We start from the raw sequence: 18859 nt of genomic DNA, 5'->3' as shown, positions 1-18859 counted from the left end.
ACTACTCTTAAAAATATATACTTAAAAAAAAATCATTTTATTTAATTTCATTGTTATTTTTAAAAATCTGACCAGAGAGCAACAGAAAGAGAGAGAGAGAGAGGAGGAAGGTGAGAAAGCAAGCCACCAGGTCCAGGACTAGAACTGTGGTTGTCCATGTGGGAGTCTAGTGCCCTAATCAACACGCCACCTGCCAGCCCCCAAAATATACTTGTGTGTTGGGAATTATGGTTATTCAACGTTTTATAGTATTGACACAAGATTGAAAATAATCATATTTATAAGTTGGCCCTTCATCCATGAGTAAATGTGAATTTCTATAAAATAAATTTTAATCGGGCAACCCATTTTTCAGGACCCCCTCCCTTCTTGGGAGTTGTTTTTCCTTCCCTCTTCTTCTTCTTCTTTTTTTTTTTTTTGCTATAGGGTGCATGCGCTCGCCAGACAGAGAGAGACAGAGAGACAGAAAGCGAGAAATCACCCCCCAGGGGGGATGGCCATGCCGCAATCCCCTCTCCTCCATTCTCCTCTCAGGATCTTGGGCACGCACGCACACGCACCTGTGAGTTTAAGCCACTGGGTCCAGGCCTCAACCCGCCGTCGACTACGTGGGAGTCCAGCGACATAGCCATTATGCTAACGGCTGGTCCCCTTCCTTCCCTCTTCTTTAATAAACTTCCTGCTTTAATAAATTCCCCACTTTCCTAATAAACTCCCCCTTTGCTATATCTACTCTCTATGTCTGTGATTCTAATTCTTCCTGAGCATGGGACAAGAACCCATATCTCACTGTGAGAGTGGGCTCGATCACCCCTGTGCCCCCATGTTCCTGCATCATATTTTGGTGCATTGGCCGGGAAACATCTCGATTCCCTTTCCCTTTCTTCATGTCAGAATGAATCCATCAAACTACAAACGGTTGGTTGGGACAGTCTCTAGTGAACACCCATCATGACTTCAAGCATGGGCCTCTAGATAGACCCCTGGTAGAGGATCAATAATTCTTTTTAAAAAAAGATTAAAACACTCGATAGTTGCATTAAAAAATAAAAAAAGAAGCAGTAGAAGTCAGAATGCTCTTTGGCCCTAGTTGATCCTAACAGCAGCTAGGGATTACTCTGCAGAGGGGGCATGAGGAAGATAATGGTTTTCATGACCCAAATCTTCAAGACAAAGAATCTCTTGACCCTGGCACCCTCTTCAAAGTCAGGAAAATAACTGGACCTATCTAGCATGTGCCCCTCCCTACCAGGAGGGGAATGCATGCACAAGCCCCACCTAGAACCTAGTCCCCCCCACCCAGTCCCACAAAGCCCTTCCTGACCCAAAAACCCCTCACCACAGTTCTTCCTTGGCAATCTATTTTTTGGGACCCTTCCCTTCTTGGGAGCTCTGTTTTTCTTTCCCTCTCCTTTAATAAACTCCCCACCTTTGTTAATAAATTCCCCACTTTGCTAATAAATTCTCCTTTTGCTATAAATTTTTAAAATCAATTTAAAAAGTAAAGACTTGCTCTGCTACTATGTCTACTGCACAGATGAAGGCACTACTGCACGCTGCACAGACAGGTGAAGTATCTTTAAGGTTTACAGCTAAATATGGCAGGGCTTTGCAAAGGAAAAAAAAACGTGGCTCTAAAATGTGTATTCTTAAAATTAAAAAAAAAAAAAAAAGGTCAACAGTAGCATCAATAACACCAGGTGCAAAGACTGACACATCTGTCATGACTTTGACAACCCAATACATTATATTATTTTATTCAAAATAAACTGAACATACATTTGATAAATATATGCTTTTCTTAAAAAACTTACAAAAATCTGGTTTTAGGGTGTATTATAAAGCTGTAATGATTCACTTCATTTTCATCAGTCTAAGCACATCTACAAAGTCTGAACCTAATTTTCAGAACAGTTCATTTTAAATTAGTTTTGACCCATCTGTTCTATTAGAATTTTAGTGACAGAATTTAGGTTATTTCACAACTACATTATTTCATTTACCTCACACACTGGAATAAACTGTATATTTATTATTAATATATGCAAAGAAAATCAGGAATAGGCCTTCTTTTAAGCCAGATATTAATACTTCACAATAAAAATTGACCATGTGTGATTTTGATACTCATAAGACAAGAATTTTCAAATTATACAGTCTTTTTGTTTGTTTGAAGGTTTTTGCCACAGGGTGCATGAACTCACTAGAAAGAGTCAAAGAGAGGGAAAATGAGAAATCACCTCTCAGGCAATCTGGCAATGTAGCAATCCTTTCTCCTCCCTTTTCTTCTCAGGACCCTGGGCATGTACACACACACACACACACACACACGCCTGGAGGGAGTCCCCCAAACCACTAGGTCCAGAACTTGAACTGTGGTCAGCTACAGTAATATACCGCAGTAGTGCAGCAACTCAACCACTAAGCCATCTCCTGATCCCTCTTTCCCCCTCCCCCAAATTTCCAGAGGGAGCATGAGCTTGCTTGGGAGGGGGGGAGAGAACCCCCTGGTGGACACCACAATCTCTTCTTCATCCCCTGGCACTTTTGGGATCTGGGGAATGCACACATGCCCAGAGTGCTTCTTTTTTCAAATTGCCAGTTCCAAGATTTGAACAGCACAGTTGGCTATGTGGGATACAGTTGCTTTAACTACCATGCTACTGGCTGGCCTCTACATGACTCATATTAAAATACATGTAAAAAGATGTCTACTTTTGGGGGACCAGCAGTTAGCATAATGGCTATGTCGCTGGACTCCCACGTAGTCGACAGCGGTTCACGTCCCGGACTCGGTGGCTTAAACTCACGCCGGGTGCGTGTACATGTGTGCCCAAGATCCCGAGAGGAGAAGGGATTGCGGCGTGGCCATCCCCCCGGGGGGGTGATTTCTCACTTTCTGTCTCTACGTCTGTCTGGCGAGTGCAGGGAAAACCTCTCCAAAAAAAATAAATAAATAGATAAATAAATAAAAGATGTTTACTTTCCATCTGCTTGCTTAATTTCTTTCTTCTTCATGAAGTTCCCATGATCCCAGATATTTTCTCTTCTTTGAATTCCTTTACCACTTCCTACCTATGGCAACTGGAGATTAAGAACTGACTCCATAATCTGTACCACTTTTCTATTTCTTCCCAAATTTTTGCAAGATACTGGCTACATGATTTATTGAAGTATTATATTGATGCACAAGTAACTGTGGTTTTGTATTGTTGACATTTGCTATTTGATATGGGATAATTTTTAAAAAGAATTGTTTAATTTTACTTATAATTATTAATTTAAAAATGTGCTATAGGGTATATGCACTCACAAGAGAGAAAGAAAGTGTGAAAGCAAACCACCAGGTCAAGGACTCGAACTGTGATCAGCTATGTGGGAGGCCAGCGCCTTAGCCACCATGCCACCTGCTGGTCCCAATATTGGATATATTCTTAAATAAATGTGGTTATGTTATATAACATTTTAATGTTCATTTCTTGCTTTATTTATTTATCTTTTGCTAATAACTTATTACTTGCTGGCTTTCTTTTAAAATTTATATCAGACTATGAAAATGATGTAGACAAAAAGCAAATTTGAGATTTTCTTATTCGAGTTCAAAATGGGTCATAAAGCAGCAAAGACAACTTGGTCCATGAGCTAATGAATATACAGGGCAGTGGCGGCTCAAAGTTTTACAAAGAAGTCTAGAACCTTGAAGATAAGGAGTATAGTGGCCAGCCATCAGAAGTCGACAATAACCAACTAAGAACAATCATCAAAGCTGATCACCTTACAACTACATGAAAAGTTGCTAAAGAACTCAACATAGACCATTCTATGGTTATTTGGCAATTTGAAGCAAATTGTAAAGGTGGCAAAGTTCAATAAGGTGGTACCCATGAGCTGACTGAAAATAAAACAAATCATCTTTTTTTTTTTTTGAGAAGTTTTTGCTATAGTATGCGTGTGCTCACCAGACAAACAGAGAGACAGAAAGCAAGAAATCACCCCCCCGAGGGGATGGCCACGCTGCAATCCCTTCTCCTCCTGGGATCTTGGGCATGCACGCACACACAAGCGCCTGGCATGAGTTTTAAGCCACCAGGTTCAGGACTCGAACCACAGTCGACTACATGGGAGTCCAGCGACATAGTCATTATGCTAACTGCTGGTCCCACAAATCGTCGCTTTTTAAATGTCATCTTATTCTACAAACTGTTTCTTGGTTAGATTGTGATGAGCAATGAAAAGTGGACTTTATAGGACAATGGGCGATGACCAGCTCAGTGGATGGACCAAGCAGAAGTGCCAAAGCCCTTCCTAAAGCCAAACCGGTATTTAGAAAAGGTCATGGGTCATTGTTTGGTGATCCACTATAACTTTGTGAATCTCTGTAAAACATTACATCTAAGAAGTATGCTCAGCAAAATCGATGAGATGCACTGAATACTGCAATGCCTATAGATGGCACTGGTCAACAGAAAGGACCCAACTCTTCTCTACCACAACACCCAACCACATGTTGCACAAACATCATTTTTTAAAAATAATTATTTTATTTATACTTATTTATTTATTTATTTTAATTTAACCAGAGAGGAATAAAGAGAGAGAAAGAAAGAACTTGAGAAGCAAACCGTCAGGTCCGGGACTCGAACTGTGGTTGGCCATGTGGGAATTCAGCACTCTTAACCACCATGCTACCTACTAGCCCCACAATCAACACTTTAAAGCTGAATGAGTTGGGCTATGAAGTTTAGCCTCACTCACAATGCTTATCTGAATTCTCGCCAGCCAACTACCACTTCTTTTTTTTTTGGAGAGATTTTTTTTTTTCGCTATAGGGCGCGTGAGCTCACCAGACAGAGAGAGAGACAGAGACAGAAAGCGAGAAATCACCCCCAAGGGGGGATGGTCACGCCGCAATCCCTTCTCCTCCATTCTCCTCCTGGGATCTTGGGCACGCACGCACACGCGCCCGGCGTGAGTTTTAAGCAACCGAGTTCTGGAACCGAACCGCGGTCGACTACGTGGGAGTCCAGCAACATAGCCATTATACTAACTGCTGGTTCCCCCAGCTACCACTTCTTCAAGCATCCTGACAACTTTTTGCAGGGGAAACATTCCCACAACCAGCAGGATGCAGAAGATGCTTTCTAAGAGTTTGTTGGATCCTGAACCATGAACTTTACACTACAGGAATAAACAAATTTATCTCTCACTGGCTAAAATGTGTTGATTGTAATTCCTATTTTGGTTAATAAAGATGTGTTTTAGCCTAGTTACAATGATTTAAAATTGACAGTTCAAGACAGGAGTTGCTCTTCCACCAATGTATATCTTTAGGAGAAATAATTTCTTCTTCACTAGTTAACATTAACTTTGGTGTTTGGTCAACAAATACTTATTATTAAGTACCTGCTACCTGTGATGCACTGGTCTAGGATCTGTGGATACAGCAAGAACAAAACTAAGTTCCTGCTCACATTATAGTGGGAAGAGACAGATAATAAATAGCTGAAAAATAATTATAATTCCAGAGAGTGATAAGTATTATCAAAAAATAAAGCAAGGTAAGGATACTGAAAGAGGGAATGGGGTGACACAGGAACTCCTATTTTAGATGCGGTGGCCTAAGAATGGCTTCTCTAATGAACACTTGGAGTGAAGTAAAGTAAGCCACACAGACCTTTACAGGAGGAGCATTTCAGGCAGAGGAAATGGCAAACACAAAAGCCCTGAGAGAAGAATGTGCCTGACAAGTCCGAGGAGGCCAGCAAGTCTATGACAAGTGAGGGGGACATGGGAGCAATGTGATGGTGAGGTGGTCAGGGACCAGAATACACAAGGTCTTCGGAGCCTTGTGAAGGACTCTGGATCTTTAAGTGTGATAAGATACTCCAACGAAGAAACTGTGTTTATGCTCTCCATGGGGTAGGGATGGGGAGGTTGGGGGCTTTGTATCATATGAAACTGTGAAACACAAAAAGTGACTTACTGTGAATTATCTTCATTGTTTATTCTTTTGAGCTCCCGTATGTGAAGATTTCTGACTCTTTCCAAACGTTCCAGCTCTGCTTGGATTTCTGCTTCTTCCTGAAAATGAAGAGAGGGGACTATAACAAGCTCAATTTATTTGTGATATAAAAAAGGTACTTTTACTCATGCATCAATTTTTTACACTGATGGGGAGAATAGTGTATTATAAAGTACCACTACATTAAAAGACCAGTGTGCTCTTTTCAATGCCTGAAAGATAGAAAGAGATAAGGCAGAAGCCTATTTCAAGAAACCAGACTCCACATAAAAATCTACACCTAACGAGATGCCAGGTTTTATCTGTACTACAAGAAATTTATTTTTATAATGTCTATCTTGAAAGTGACTGCAAGGTGTTTTGAAACTAACTTATAACACACAAATGAGCTGAAAACTTTATTTGTGGTCCATCTAAATTTTCATTTAAGAGAATAATTAAAAGGTATTTTACAATGTTAAAGAGGAAGAAAAAAGAATCATTATTATTCCTAGACCTTACAATATCTGAAATACAAATACACATATACACATACACTCTGACCACTGACTTTGGATAAATCCCACTGTAATTGTAAAGAGATATTAAAAAAAAAAAGTCATGAATTACTGTGGTAGATCCTCAGTTATCAGAGCAGATGTAGGCAAATCCTAAAGAAACTTACTTAAGCAGTAATTTAATATAAAAATTTTGAGAAACATTTTTCATGTCTTCAAATACATTATTTTTTGAAATTCTTAAAAATCAAACAGAAGAATATGCAAACTTATCCATGTCACACACACACACACACACACCTTTGTCAATAAGAATTTGAATATTATTTATGAGATGAATGAGAATATACATTTCACTAGAAATTTAGATAAATTCCCAGTTTTCAAATTGTTTGTGAATAAATATTTGTTGAGTAAATAAATATACAGATTACCTTGGCCTAAATGTTTACCTACTACAATTATATAGCTAGGTCACACGAAACAGAATAGTTATTCAGTTATTTCTGAATAGTGTATTTAATTTAAAAAATTTCATTAGCTCCTTTGCTTTTTAGTGACTTTTGATATTAAAAATATTCCTTTACCATAAAAATATTAGTAAATCTGAGTTATTCTTGAAATACAAACATTATTATCATCTTATTCAAAAAGACAGGAAAGGTGTAAAGTCTTTGGTGCCTGTATCTGAGACGTATATTTAATGTAGATTAGATACCTGGATAACAAATGGAAAATTTCAAGAAGAAAAAATTAAAAGGAGATAAACCTTTCTAGAATATAAGAGAGATAATTCTAAAATAGATTATCTTAAGTTAACCAAAATTTCTCCACTTAATATACATACCTTCAGTAACAAATATTTCTAATTTTACAAAAATTAAAAAAACAGGGTAACATCCTAAGAAACTTCATTATCAAAAATTCATTAGGAGAACAGGAAATAAATTTAAAAGCTTTAGAACAATAAATTCAAAATATAGCTAAGTTGTCTCAGTCAAATACAATAGAATAAGAAACTGGCTATACCAGCATGCCTGGCCGTATGAAAAAATTTAAATTCATTTACACTACAGAATCTAGACAGCAGTTAACTTTTTTCCTGCATATTAACATTTGCTGCCTTACTCATTTATTTAAAGTTTATTCATTTACTTCTTCCATGGGGAAGGGAGAGAGAGAGAGACAATGTCTCTGACAGGGCCTTGACATGCAATCCAGCCCCAGCCTCAGCTAGCCCAAGACCATGGGCGTGAGCTGCCTGGTATGCTCAGCGAGGTCTCTGGATATGATCCTGACATGTTTCCATGTGGGGTCAACCTCACAGAGCGCCACGTTTTACTGGCCCCCAACATTTACCCCTTTAAAACTTGCCATTAATTTGACTCTCAAACAATGGTAGGAAGCTACTAAACATCTGACAGGCTGAGAAAATTTAAGTAATTGGATAAAATTTTGAAAAGTCTATTAGAATACCAGCTCGATCACTTGTATTTGAAACTGTGGCCTGGGAACACTATTTCACCAGTAATTTATACAACTTAAATTTTATTGACTCACAAATACATAATACAAAATTCAACTAGATTGTAGATGCACATAGTCTCACATCTTTAGATATGTGGACAACATTGTAGTAACACCACAAAATTTTAGAAGAAGGGAAAATATATGCATGTGTCATTAAATTGAAGCAAGCTTTCCCCCTATTTGCATGACAAATATGTCTCATAAAAATCCCAATAAATAAAAGCAAAGGAAACTTCATTCAGTTTGAATTGTTAAGTTCGCTTGAAAAAAAAAAAATCAGAAGCGCTAGGGAAAAAGCTAGATTTCAGGTATTTTAGGAGGAAGGAACTTTAAGTCATAATGGTTACATCGCTGGACTCCCACATAGTTGACTGCAGTCTGAGTCCCAGAGCCAGTGGCTTAAAACTCAACGCCAGGTACGTGTACGTGTGTGCCCAAAATCCTGGGAGGAGAATGGAGAAGGAATTGCAGCATGGCCATACACCCTGAGGGTGATTTCTCACTTTCTGTCTGTCTGTCTCTCTCTGTCTCTGGTGAGCACATGCACCCTATAGCAAAAAATCTCCCTCTTTAAAAAATAAATCGTATATGGACTGAAGGTTCCTCCAAGATTCATATGCTGAAGCCCTAACTTCCCAATATGAAGATGTCTGGAGAAGGGGCCTTTGGGAGACAACCAGAGCTAGATGATGTCATTAGGGTAGGGACCTCATGATGCGGTCGCTTTATTAAAGAAATCTCCCTCCCCAACACTACAACCCCAGGAAGACAGAGAAAGGCCATGTGAGGACAAAGCAAGGTGAACATTTATAACCCAGGAAGTGAGCTCTCATTAGATCAAACCCTCCCAGACCTTGACCTTTGAACTGTTAGACTATAGAACTACAATAAAATAATTTGTTTTTCAGTACACCCAATCTGAGATTTTGTTACAGCTGCCTGAGCAAACCAATACACACACTTTCAGGTAGTGCTAGGGTAGTACTGTCCAGTGACCTGTCCTAAAAAGGCCCAGTTTGGCTCTGTTCCCACAGTACAATAGCCCAGAATATAGTATTCTTAACTATTTATCTTTGGCACATATCATTTCCAGAAATGTATCTCATAGGCTATAATCTCCTGGTTTAATATTGACATGAACCTCTTAGCTATGCTCGCAACTCATCTTTTTCAGAGGGTTTGGGAGAAGCATGGATGACTTGGGCTCACAACTGATCTGGATCATTATAGAATAGAATTCTCAAACTCATGACAAAGCTAGGTCAGATTAGCAGGATAAAAGAAAGATAACCAGCAAAACTGTGCTAGTAAAATTATCATGGTTCTATCCTGAACACATAGACTAGCAAAGTGGTTAATTAAAGCAGAGAAGATCTAGAAGACAGAGACAAATAGCAACCCTGGAAATAAACTGGTCTCTGTAGGCAATTACAATACAGAGTAAAGATAGACTGAATTAAACAGGTAGGTTGGTTTGGTGATCAAATATACAATAAAAGGACATTACCCATTTAAACAAAAAATGTACAACTCTAGACAATTGAACAGTATATACTATAGCTGTTTAAACAATATTTTAAAATAAACTCTAATATTCTGAATTACTTACTAAAAACAAAAACAAAAACCTAAGTCTCATAGGCATTCAATAACAGATCTCAATGTTGCCTCACTGTTTAAGTCACCTGCAAAAAAAGCCACCGCCTTCCAACATTTAAATTTTTTTCTTTCTTTCCTTTTTTTTTTTAGTTTTTTGCCATAGGGTCCACATACTTACTGAAAAAAAGCGAGAAATACAGAGACAGAAAGTGAGAAATCACCCCCTCCCTGGAAGGATGGCCACATGGTAATCCATTCTCCTCTCAGGATTTTGGGCATGCACACACATGTGCCCTGCATGAGTTTCAAGCTACAAGGAACAGGACACACCCAGTCTGTGGGAATCCAGCAGCCTTAACCACTACACCACCTGCTGGCCCCAACATTTTTAATTTTTAACAATTTATACAGAAAATAAATCCCAGAGCAACTTAACCACCATAGTTTGTTCTGACAAGATCTTCAGTATAGAAATACTTTCTATTTGTAATCAAAGTCTCTTCTGGCAACTTAATATCCCTACGGCCCAACTCTCTTAAGTCAAAACTAAATTATAGCAATGTAACATCTATGTAGAATTCCAGATTAAAACTATTAGGTGGATCTGAAGTACATATAAGCATTTCCCATAACAACAACTTTTCAAAAGGCAATTACTGAGAGAAAGTGGAATACATGTGTAGCTTTAAAGACACAGAGGTTAGAGAGTTATAAAATGTAGTTTCACGTGTAAAACAATACATTCCCTGAAAAAAAAAACACTACTTTAACATTATTTAGCAAATCCTGAACAGTATGTTATTATCCCCATCAAAAAACTCAATTTCTAGGAACTGCCTTCCTATAAAGACAAGGTAAGATAGAAGAATTAGGGCCGGCAGGTGCGTGGTGGCTAAGGCACTGGTCTCCCAAATAGGGCCAACCTCAGTTCAAGTACCAGACCGAGAGGCTTGCTGGCTTGCTTTCTTGCTTTCTCTTTTGCTCTTTCTCTCTGGTCAAATTAAAAAAACTAATAACAAATGGAATGGTATAAATCATTCTTTACAACAAAAGGATAGGAAATACTTTGATAAATTTTCCTCTAATAATACTCAGTGAAGGTTAAAAAGAATTTTTATGTAATATTATAAACATGGTGGAAGGAGAAAAAAGTATATAGGCTGATCTATTTAACAACATCATAACGTTACTTGGTTTTAAAACACTAGTTTAGGATGAGGTTTCAAAGAGTTTAATACCATGCTCACTTTAGTAATCTGAACAGTATAAATCCCTTTAAAGATGCCATCTCTAAGTCCTTGAAAAATTGAGTAATTTTTAAATAGGTTTTTGCCTTAGGGTGTGTGTGCTTGGGGGGGGGGCGGAGAGAGACAAGGCCAGTGAGAGGGAAAGTGAGAAATCATCCCTCTGGAGAGATGGCCACACCACAATCTCTTCTCCATTTTCCACCCAGATTCTTGGGCATGCATTATACGCATCCAGTATAGTTTTCAAGGCACCAGGACTCAAATGGTGGTCAGCCATAAGGGAGTCCAGCGAAGTAAGCGCTACATCATCTGCTGGTCCCGCAAAAAATTAAGTTTTAATTACATAAACTATAATGTGAGCCTAAAAGCTTATCGCCAGGAAGGTGAAATTAAAAAAAGACATTATTAAAAGCTAACGGGAAGGGCATAGCTGTAGTGGCACACACTGGGTGATGCTGCAGCTCCACAGGCCAAGGCCACGTGGGAGGCCTGGTTCGATTCCCAGCCCAACTCAAATGCTGGGCACAGTGGCATATATCTGCAGTCCTAGCTACTGGGAGGATGAGGCAGGAGAGTAATGATAAGAGTGAGACCCTCTCATTAAGGAAAAAAAAATACAAAGCCAATGAGAAAAAAGAATAGTGCAGAAGAAAAGAAATAAGGAGAAAATTAATTACCAATTTACTTCACACTTATCCTTACATAACCAGATCGTAGGCTTTCTTATATTCTAAATATGGAAATATGAACCAACTAGTCAACAAATCAGAACCACCACCCAGACAAAACAGGTCTGAATGTATTTCAGTTTTGAAGCATTGCCCTGTACTAATTCTTTTGCTTGAGTATAACTGGGGAGTGGGGTAGGAGGAAGAGAAACAAAAACCAAGAAATTCTAGAATTTTCCTTTTCCTAACTTTATATGTACTCCCATCCTCAATCAATAAACTTCACTAAACTGATTACTGATGAGAACAATACAATATCTTCCTCAGGTGTGTTGGACTAGCTTAGTATTTTCTGAGAACCTTTATTATTAATGTTCTCCTGATGCTTTATACTTTTCATAGCTCACTTCCTTCTTTTTATTGGGGGCGGTGTAAGGAGAAGCGGTGGTTATTCTTTCTTCAAATGTATGAATATACTGAAACCGCTTACTGGTAATGACCTGTTAAAATAAGCAGGTTTTGAGGGAACCAGCAGTTAGTGTACTGGCTATGTCATTGGACTCCCATGTAGTCGACCGAGGTTCGCGTCCCGGACCCAGTGGCTTAAAACTCACGTCGGGCGCGTGTGCCTGCATGCCCAAGATCCTGAGAGGAGAATGGAGGAGAAGGGATTGCGGCGTGGCATCCCCCTGGGGGGTTATTTCTCGCTTTCTGTCTCTATGTCTCTCTCTCTCTGTCTGGCGAGTGCACGTGCCCTATAGCGAAAACATCTCCAAAAAATAAAATAAAAAATAAATAAATAAATAAGCAGGTTTTGATTCTGTTATTGCTTCCATTCTATTTAAACCAAACCAAACCAAACAAAAGCCCACTTCCCCAGCAGCAAATACATGTAGGAAGTCAACTGATTGGCAAAATTTAAATATTCACTACACATCTAGGGGAAGAAATGATGGCTGCTGTATCATGGAGGAGGAATTGCTTAATGTTAAATACTAACCAAGGCACTGACAGCAAGCCCCAGCACACAGATACAATGACAGTAAAGCATATCACAGTCCTCTTCCAGCATTCTGCTTCTTTATAATCTTTATCTGGATGTTGGCAGACTCAATTCCAAAGGTTTCTGTTTGTTTTGTCTTTTGTAATTTTGTTGTAGAGTGTGTGTACTCACCAGAGACAGAAAGAGAAAGAGTGAGAAAGCACTCCCCAGGGGGATGGCAACTCTATAATCCCTTCTCCATTTTCCTCTCCTGATTCTGGCCTTCCCTTGCACCACCCTATATACTTTCCAAGCCACTAATTTGGGACCCAGTCGGTCATGTGGGATCCAGCCACCTTAACCACCATGCCACTAGCTGGCCCCAATTCAACAGAAAAAGTATGGAAAATATTGAACTTTCCATCCATTAACAAGAAGAGGCTAGGTTTTTTTTCTTTCTTTCTTTTTAATTTGCCAGAGGGCGCAAGTATTTGTTGGAAAGCCCAAGAGAGATAAGGAGAGGGAGAAAGCTACTTCCATGGGAAATGGTCATGCCACAATCCTTTCGCCTCCGTCTCTCTTCTTTTGGGGTTTTGGGCACACACACATACACACACACACAGGCCTAGTGTGTTTCTCAAGCAGCCGGGTCCAAGATTCTAACTGCAGTCTGCCATGTGGGATCAACCCACCTTAACCACCAGGCCATGGACTGGCCCAAAGAGGCTAGTTTTCTACACTCTCAACTATGAATGTGCATAGAAATGGCATGGACATACAGTTCGGACTGGGAAGGGCCAGTGACCAATTATCTCCTTTTTCTTTGTGAAGCAGTGATTTCTGGACTGAACTTATAAACCTTAAGTAATTAAACTCTGATCTAACAGATAGCTACTGCGACTTGTGATTCTTTCCAAAATGTTTAATTGCTATACAACAAGTGGATTAACAGGAAATGGTAGGGAAGCACCTGTTACCCCTAAATTCTCACTTTGTTAACTGAACATCATCTATGACTAAGTAAGGTATACGATTATAAATGGGGAAACATCCAGGAACTTCGGCTGTATGAGACTTGGCTAGAGAACATCAACACTAGGTGTTTTCCCAACTACAGCTATGCAATGTTCCCTCAGCCTGGTCACCTTTTATGGACTACTCATTTTTAAATGGAAGCAGCAGTACAGACGAAATGGCAAGTGTAGAATTCCAACACTCTTCTTGGCACCTTTCTTGCCCACCCATAGCAAGTCAGGAGCCTCAAAACATTCTTCATGGGCTTAATCATGACTATTTCTAGTACAGAGTATTTCCAACAGAATTCCACTGAAAACCACTGTCTGTAGAAGTAGCATCTTGTGCTACGTTCTACAGGATAATAATGTACAATCTGGCTGGCTTTAATTGAGAGAAGAATTCCCAAAAGATTTCTTCTAGTCATGGCCAAAAACATAAAGGTGAACACATAGATTTGAAGATTAAGCCCTCTTATAATACTTATTCTGATATTTTAATTCAAACCTAAAGTGACAAAAAAATTGTCACATATGCAAAGTTATTCTTTGTGATATTCTAAAAAGACAGACCAAAGGGAATGTTAAACTTCAAAAATATTTGGGAGTCAATTCACCTAAAACCAACGCCCTGTATTCTCCACTGTTCAAAAGGCTTGCAGACAATCCATTGTCTTCCATTTCAACTAGTTGCATGGTCCACTGTGAAGGAGTGAGAAAAGAGCTGTGTAACTTGTTCTTGACCTGTAAAGATTTCATCATGGAAGATTAATACTGATGCTGCTGCTGCCTGTCACTGGTTGTTTCTCTTTGCAGGTGCCAATATCGGTCAGAGAACAGGATTTCAGTGGCAGAGTTGTTGCTATACTGTTATCTCTTCAGAACGGAGGCACAAGGAGAGATGAATGCCACATCGCAAGGAGCAAAGGAGAGAGAGAGAAAGAAATGGTGTCAGGTGGCATGTTGGATGTGATTTTTGTTTTAGTAGAGATTGAGATGACTGTAAATTGTTTAGCTGATTCCTTCGGTCTGCAAAGATACATTTGTGTTGGTGCTGATGATTCTTGACTAATCCTGTTTCAATTACAAATTGGTTATGTTTTTCCAATAAAACTTCTGACACTTACATTCAGAGCTTATAAATTAAATAAACACACACACACATGAACACCAAAACACACACATTAAAGCCAATCCCTACTATATTAATTAATAATTTATACTGAGATGTCAAATATTCTTTACACAATCTCTCCAGCTAATCAAATATTCAAAATCAAGAAAACTGGAAGATTAGAAAGTAAAGAGTAGCACGTATCCACAGCTGTTCACATCACAAGCTGAGCAGCAGTGGCGTCAAGGCATAGTTATTATCCTAAAGAACTTTCACAATTCCAAGTTCCTCATCAGTTTTAAGTATTATGATGTAACTTTATCTTTTAAAAAATATCCTGACTGGAGCCGGCAACTGATGTGGTGGTTAAGGTGCTGGATTCCTACATGGCTGACCCCAGTTTGAGTCCCAGACCTGGCAGCTTGCTTTCTCTCTCTCTCTCTCTGGTCAAATTAAAAAATAACAATAACAAAGTTAAATAAATAATTATTTTGACTACAGAGAAAATCTATTACAAGGGAGCTGGTTTTTCAGAATTTTTTTTTTAGTTGTATGTGTTAATTTGCAACAATCTTTGAAAGCATATCCACAGTTTTCCTCAGCTCCAGAGTAACAATCTGACCATATAAACAACCTGGTAGAGCTTCTTAAATCACACAAATAAACTGTTTTCCATAACTAGAACTTATTGAAGATTAATTTTGGGCTAGCCAGTGGTGTGGTAGTTAAGGTGGCTGGATCCGACCTGGCCTACTGGCATGGTTCAAGTCTTGAACTCAGTGGCTTAAAAAACACATCAGATGCACATGCACATGTACCTAAAATCCTGCAAGGAGAATAGAGGAGAAGGATTGGCACGTGGCTATCACCCTTGGTGAGAGCTTTCTCACTTTCCTCTCTGTGCCTGGCAGGCAATGCATGGGCCCTATAGCAAATTTTTTTAAAAACAGGGAGGCCAACTCCACAGTTCGAGTCCTTGGAGGCTTGAGAAACACGTGTGCGTGCATGTGTGCATGCATATCCAAAATCCCAAGAGGAGAATGGAGAAGGGACTGTTGCGTGGCCATCCCTCTGGGGCCAATTTCTCACCCATTCTCTGTCTCTACTACAAGAACACATGCCCTATGGCAAAAAAATCTAAAATGAAAGAAAGAAAAGACTGGTTTCAAAACAGGGTCAACCATAAAAGCAAACTGGTATATGGCATTTTAATTTTCTTAAATCCACAGATTACACATGAGGCACAGAGTATAAGAATGTAAAATAGGATCATTAGCAGGTTTGTCTAAAATAAACAACTTTTTAAAGATAGGAAATGATTCCCTTTGCAACAATTAGATTGTCGGAAAAGTCATGATCCATTTTTGCAAAGAAAAACAGAAAAATACGTCATGACTTTTCCGACAACCCAAAATAAGCTTTTAATACATGATACTTGGGGCAGTTTGTACATAATTATGGGTAACAAAAGTGACCTTTTCTTTTTGAAAGTTTCACAGGTGATTTGCATTTTATTATATAGTTTTATTCTACTCTGTGAAATCCTTAGGATATATACACAGTTTTAGAGTATTTACACGTTTTACAGAAAAAGTGCTTTCTCTGTTCATCTTAGAAATAAGTTTAGAATGAGAATCAATATATAGTTAACAATAAAGAAATGGTGACAGAACACTCACTAACATAAATCCCAAAGAATAAAATATGTAAGAAAAAGAATGTGTGGAAAACAATTAACAAAAAATTGTTCTAGTTTGTCTATAATGAAAATAAAGAAGCATTATTCCAAAGAATTTTAGAAAAAGCAAACACTCTCAATATTGTGAGATGTGGTGAAAGCTACAAGTTAGTTAATTCTTCTGAACACAAAGAATCAACTTGCTATTCCTCTACAAAGAGACTTAGGTAATAAAGCATACAGCCACTGAAACAGGAGTGAGAGAAGGTTCAGGCTCCAGCTTCATCACTTCCACGCTGTATTACCTCTAACATCTTGGCATTCAGAAAGGTAAATCAATGTTCACTCAAAAATGGCTAAAACTTCAGTCTACAATTATGCAATATTATGTGATTTTCTTGAAATGGGAATTCAGGACCAGCTGGTGGTATGGTGGTTTAGGGAGGCTGGATCCTACATGGCTTACTGCTGTTTGAGTCTCAGACCAGGTGGCTTGAAAAAAAAACACAGGCACGTGTGTGTATGAACCCAAAATTCTGAGAGAAGAATGAAGGAGAGGAGATTGTGGTATGGCCAGCCCCCTTGGTGGGGTAGGGATGCTTTCTCACTTTCTCTTGTTCTTTCTCTGTTCTGCTCGATGAGTGCACATGACCTACAGTATATTAAAAACAAAACAAAAATGGGAGAGTGGAATTTCAATCATAACACTATCACTCAGGCTGTAGAAACGAATCAGTTAGTGAATGAGTTAGTAATAACAGTATGAACTCAAACTCTTAACAACCCAAATGCGCATTAGCTGAAGGAATTCTTGATACAGTGGGGGGAAATTTAAAAATGCTGTACGTGACCTTCCTACTCCCAGAAGGAAAAATAAGCCCTTAAGGAAGTTTATATTACTTTTTGGTGTTAGGCAGAAACATCTGTTTATTTTAGCTACGTACTTACATTTAGAGGTTTCTGTCTCTCCCATTCCTTACTCTATAATACTTACACCTGAAGCTTTTGATTTATTCATCATTTTTCTTTGCCTTTTTCAAAAAATTTCCCAGGAGATATGTGCTAGACAGAGGGAGTGGGACAGGGAGAAAGAACCCCCCATGGGGAAATGCTACACCACAATCCTTTTCTCTCTCTCCTTTTTTCGAGATATCAGGCATGCATGTCCATGCAACAGGCATGTTTCCCAAGCCACTGGGTCCATATGGAATTCAGCTGCCTCACAGGCCACAGGTTGGCCCTGGACTTACCATTTTTTTCTAACCCTACAGAGTACCATCAAATGGAAACTGAACTGTATGATTTATTCAATGGTAAACATATTTTTCCAAATTTCAATTTACTTTCAATGATTGTGAATATCATTATGAAATATAATATCTATCATAATTATCTACTTTAACAAAAAGTAAATAGGTTTTCTATTGTCATATGTCCATATGGCATGCATGGCCTTACTCTATGAAGGAAATTTTCTTCTTTGGGGTTAAAAAATTTAATCTAATAATTAATTCTGCTTCATGGGAACAGTTCATGAGAGAGAGAGAGAGAGAAAGAATGAGAATCAGCCTTGCTAATTCAAAAGTATGGCAGGGTCCAAATCTAAACCCTAAATCAACTTGACATAGTACAGCTCATTTCCTGTGCAGGTTATAATGGACACCAAACATTCACAGATCAGCTCGGATCCGACCTACAACAGAAACTACATACTTCTAAGTTGGGGTATAGTGCATGCAGCGTAATAAACCTAGGAGCGGGGGGAACTGATAAGATAGAGGAGGTAACACCTTTTCTCTTTATTCAAGCTGTCTTCTATGTTTTAATCTGCCTAGTCTCAGGGCTAGCAGGTGTTGTGAAGGTTAAGGCACTGGACTCCTACATAGCCAACCATGGTTCAAGTTCCAGACCTAGTGGCCTGAAAATCATGCAGGGTGTGTGTTGCGCATGTACTCGAAATTCCAAGAGAAGGGACTGTGGAGTGGCTACCCTCCTGGGAGGTGATTTTTCACTTTCCCTGTCTCTCGTGCATGAGCCCTATGGCAAAAACCTAAAAGTCTGCCTAATCTCTTTTTTTTTTAGAAAACAGGAAGACCTCTTATTTTTTTTTAATTTTAAAACATTTTTTTGGGGAGAGATTTTTGCTAAAGGGCATGTGCACTCACCAGAGAGACAGAGAGAGATAGAGACTGAATCTGCTAAATCACTCCCCAGGGAGGATGGCTACACCGGGATCCTTTCTCCTTTAGTCTCCTCTTGGGATTTTGGGCATGCACACACAGGTCTAGTGTGTTTCTCAAGCTTTTGGGTCCAAGAGTGTAACTGCACAATCTACCACGTGGGGTTGATCCACCTTAAAACACCAGGCCACGCATGGGCTGGCCCATGAGTTTCAAGCAGCCGAGTCTGGGACTTGGAACTGTGGTCGGCCATGTGGAAATCCAGTGACATAACCACTACCATTTGCTGGTCCCAAATGACCTGCTTTTAATGACCTATTTTCCAACTA

General features: G+C 39.0%; 1 protein-coding gene across 2 annotated transcripts in view; it reads right to left on the bottom strand.

Moving 5' to 3' along the window:
• The window catches only part of TLK1 (tousled like kinase 1), a 121805-nt gene that overhangs the window by 21827 nt on the left and 81119 nt on the right, over window positions 1–18859 (bottom strand). For both annotated transcript variants that reach the window (XM_006141487.3, XM_014592115.2), the window contains one exon: window positions 5984–6081. In XM_006141487.3, coding sequence (XP_006141549.1) covers window positions 5984–6081 — 98 coding nt within the window. The remainder of the gene's footprint in view (window positions 1–5983; window positions 6082–18859) is intronic.

This window comes from Tupaia chinensis, unplaced genomic scaffold (assembly GCF_000334495.1).
Source record: "Tupaia chinensis unplaced genomic scaffold, TupChi_1.0 Scaffold000056_1, whole genome shotgun sequence".
In the NCBI taxonomy this organism is placed as follows: domain Eukaryota; kingdom Metazoa; phylum Chordata; class Mammalia; order Scandentia; family Tupaiidae; genus Tupaia; species Tupaia belangeri.
Note: the sequence above shows the minus strand (reverse complement) of the source record. Positions and strands in the feature narration are given on the sequence as shown.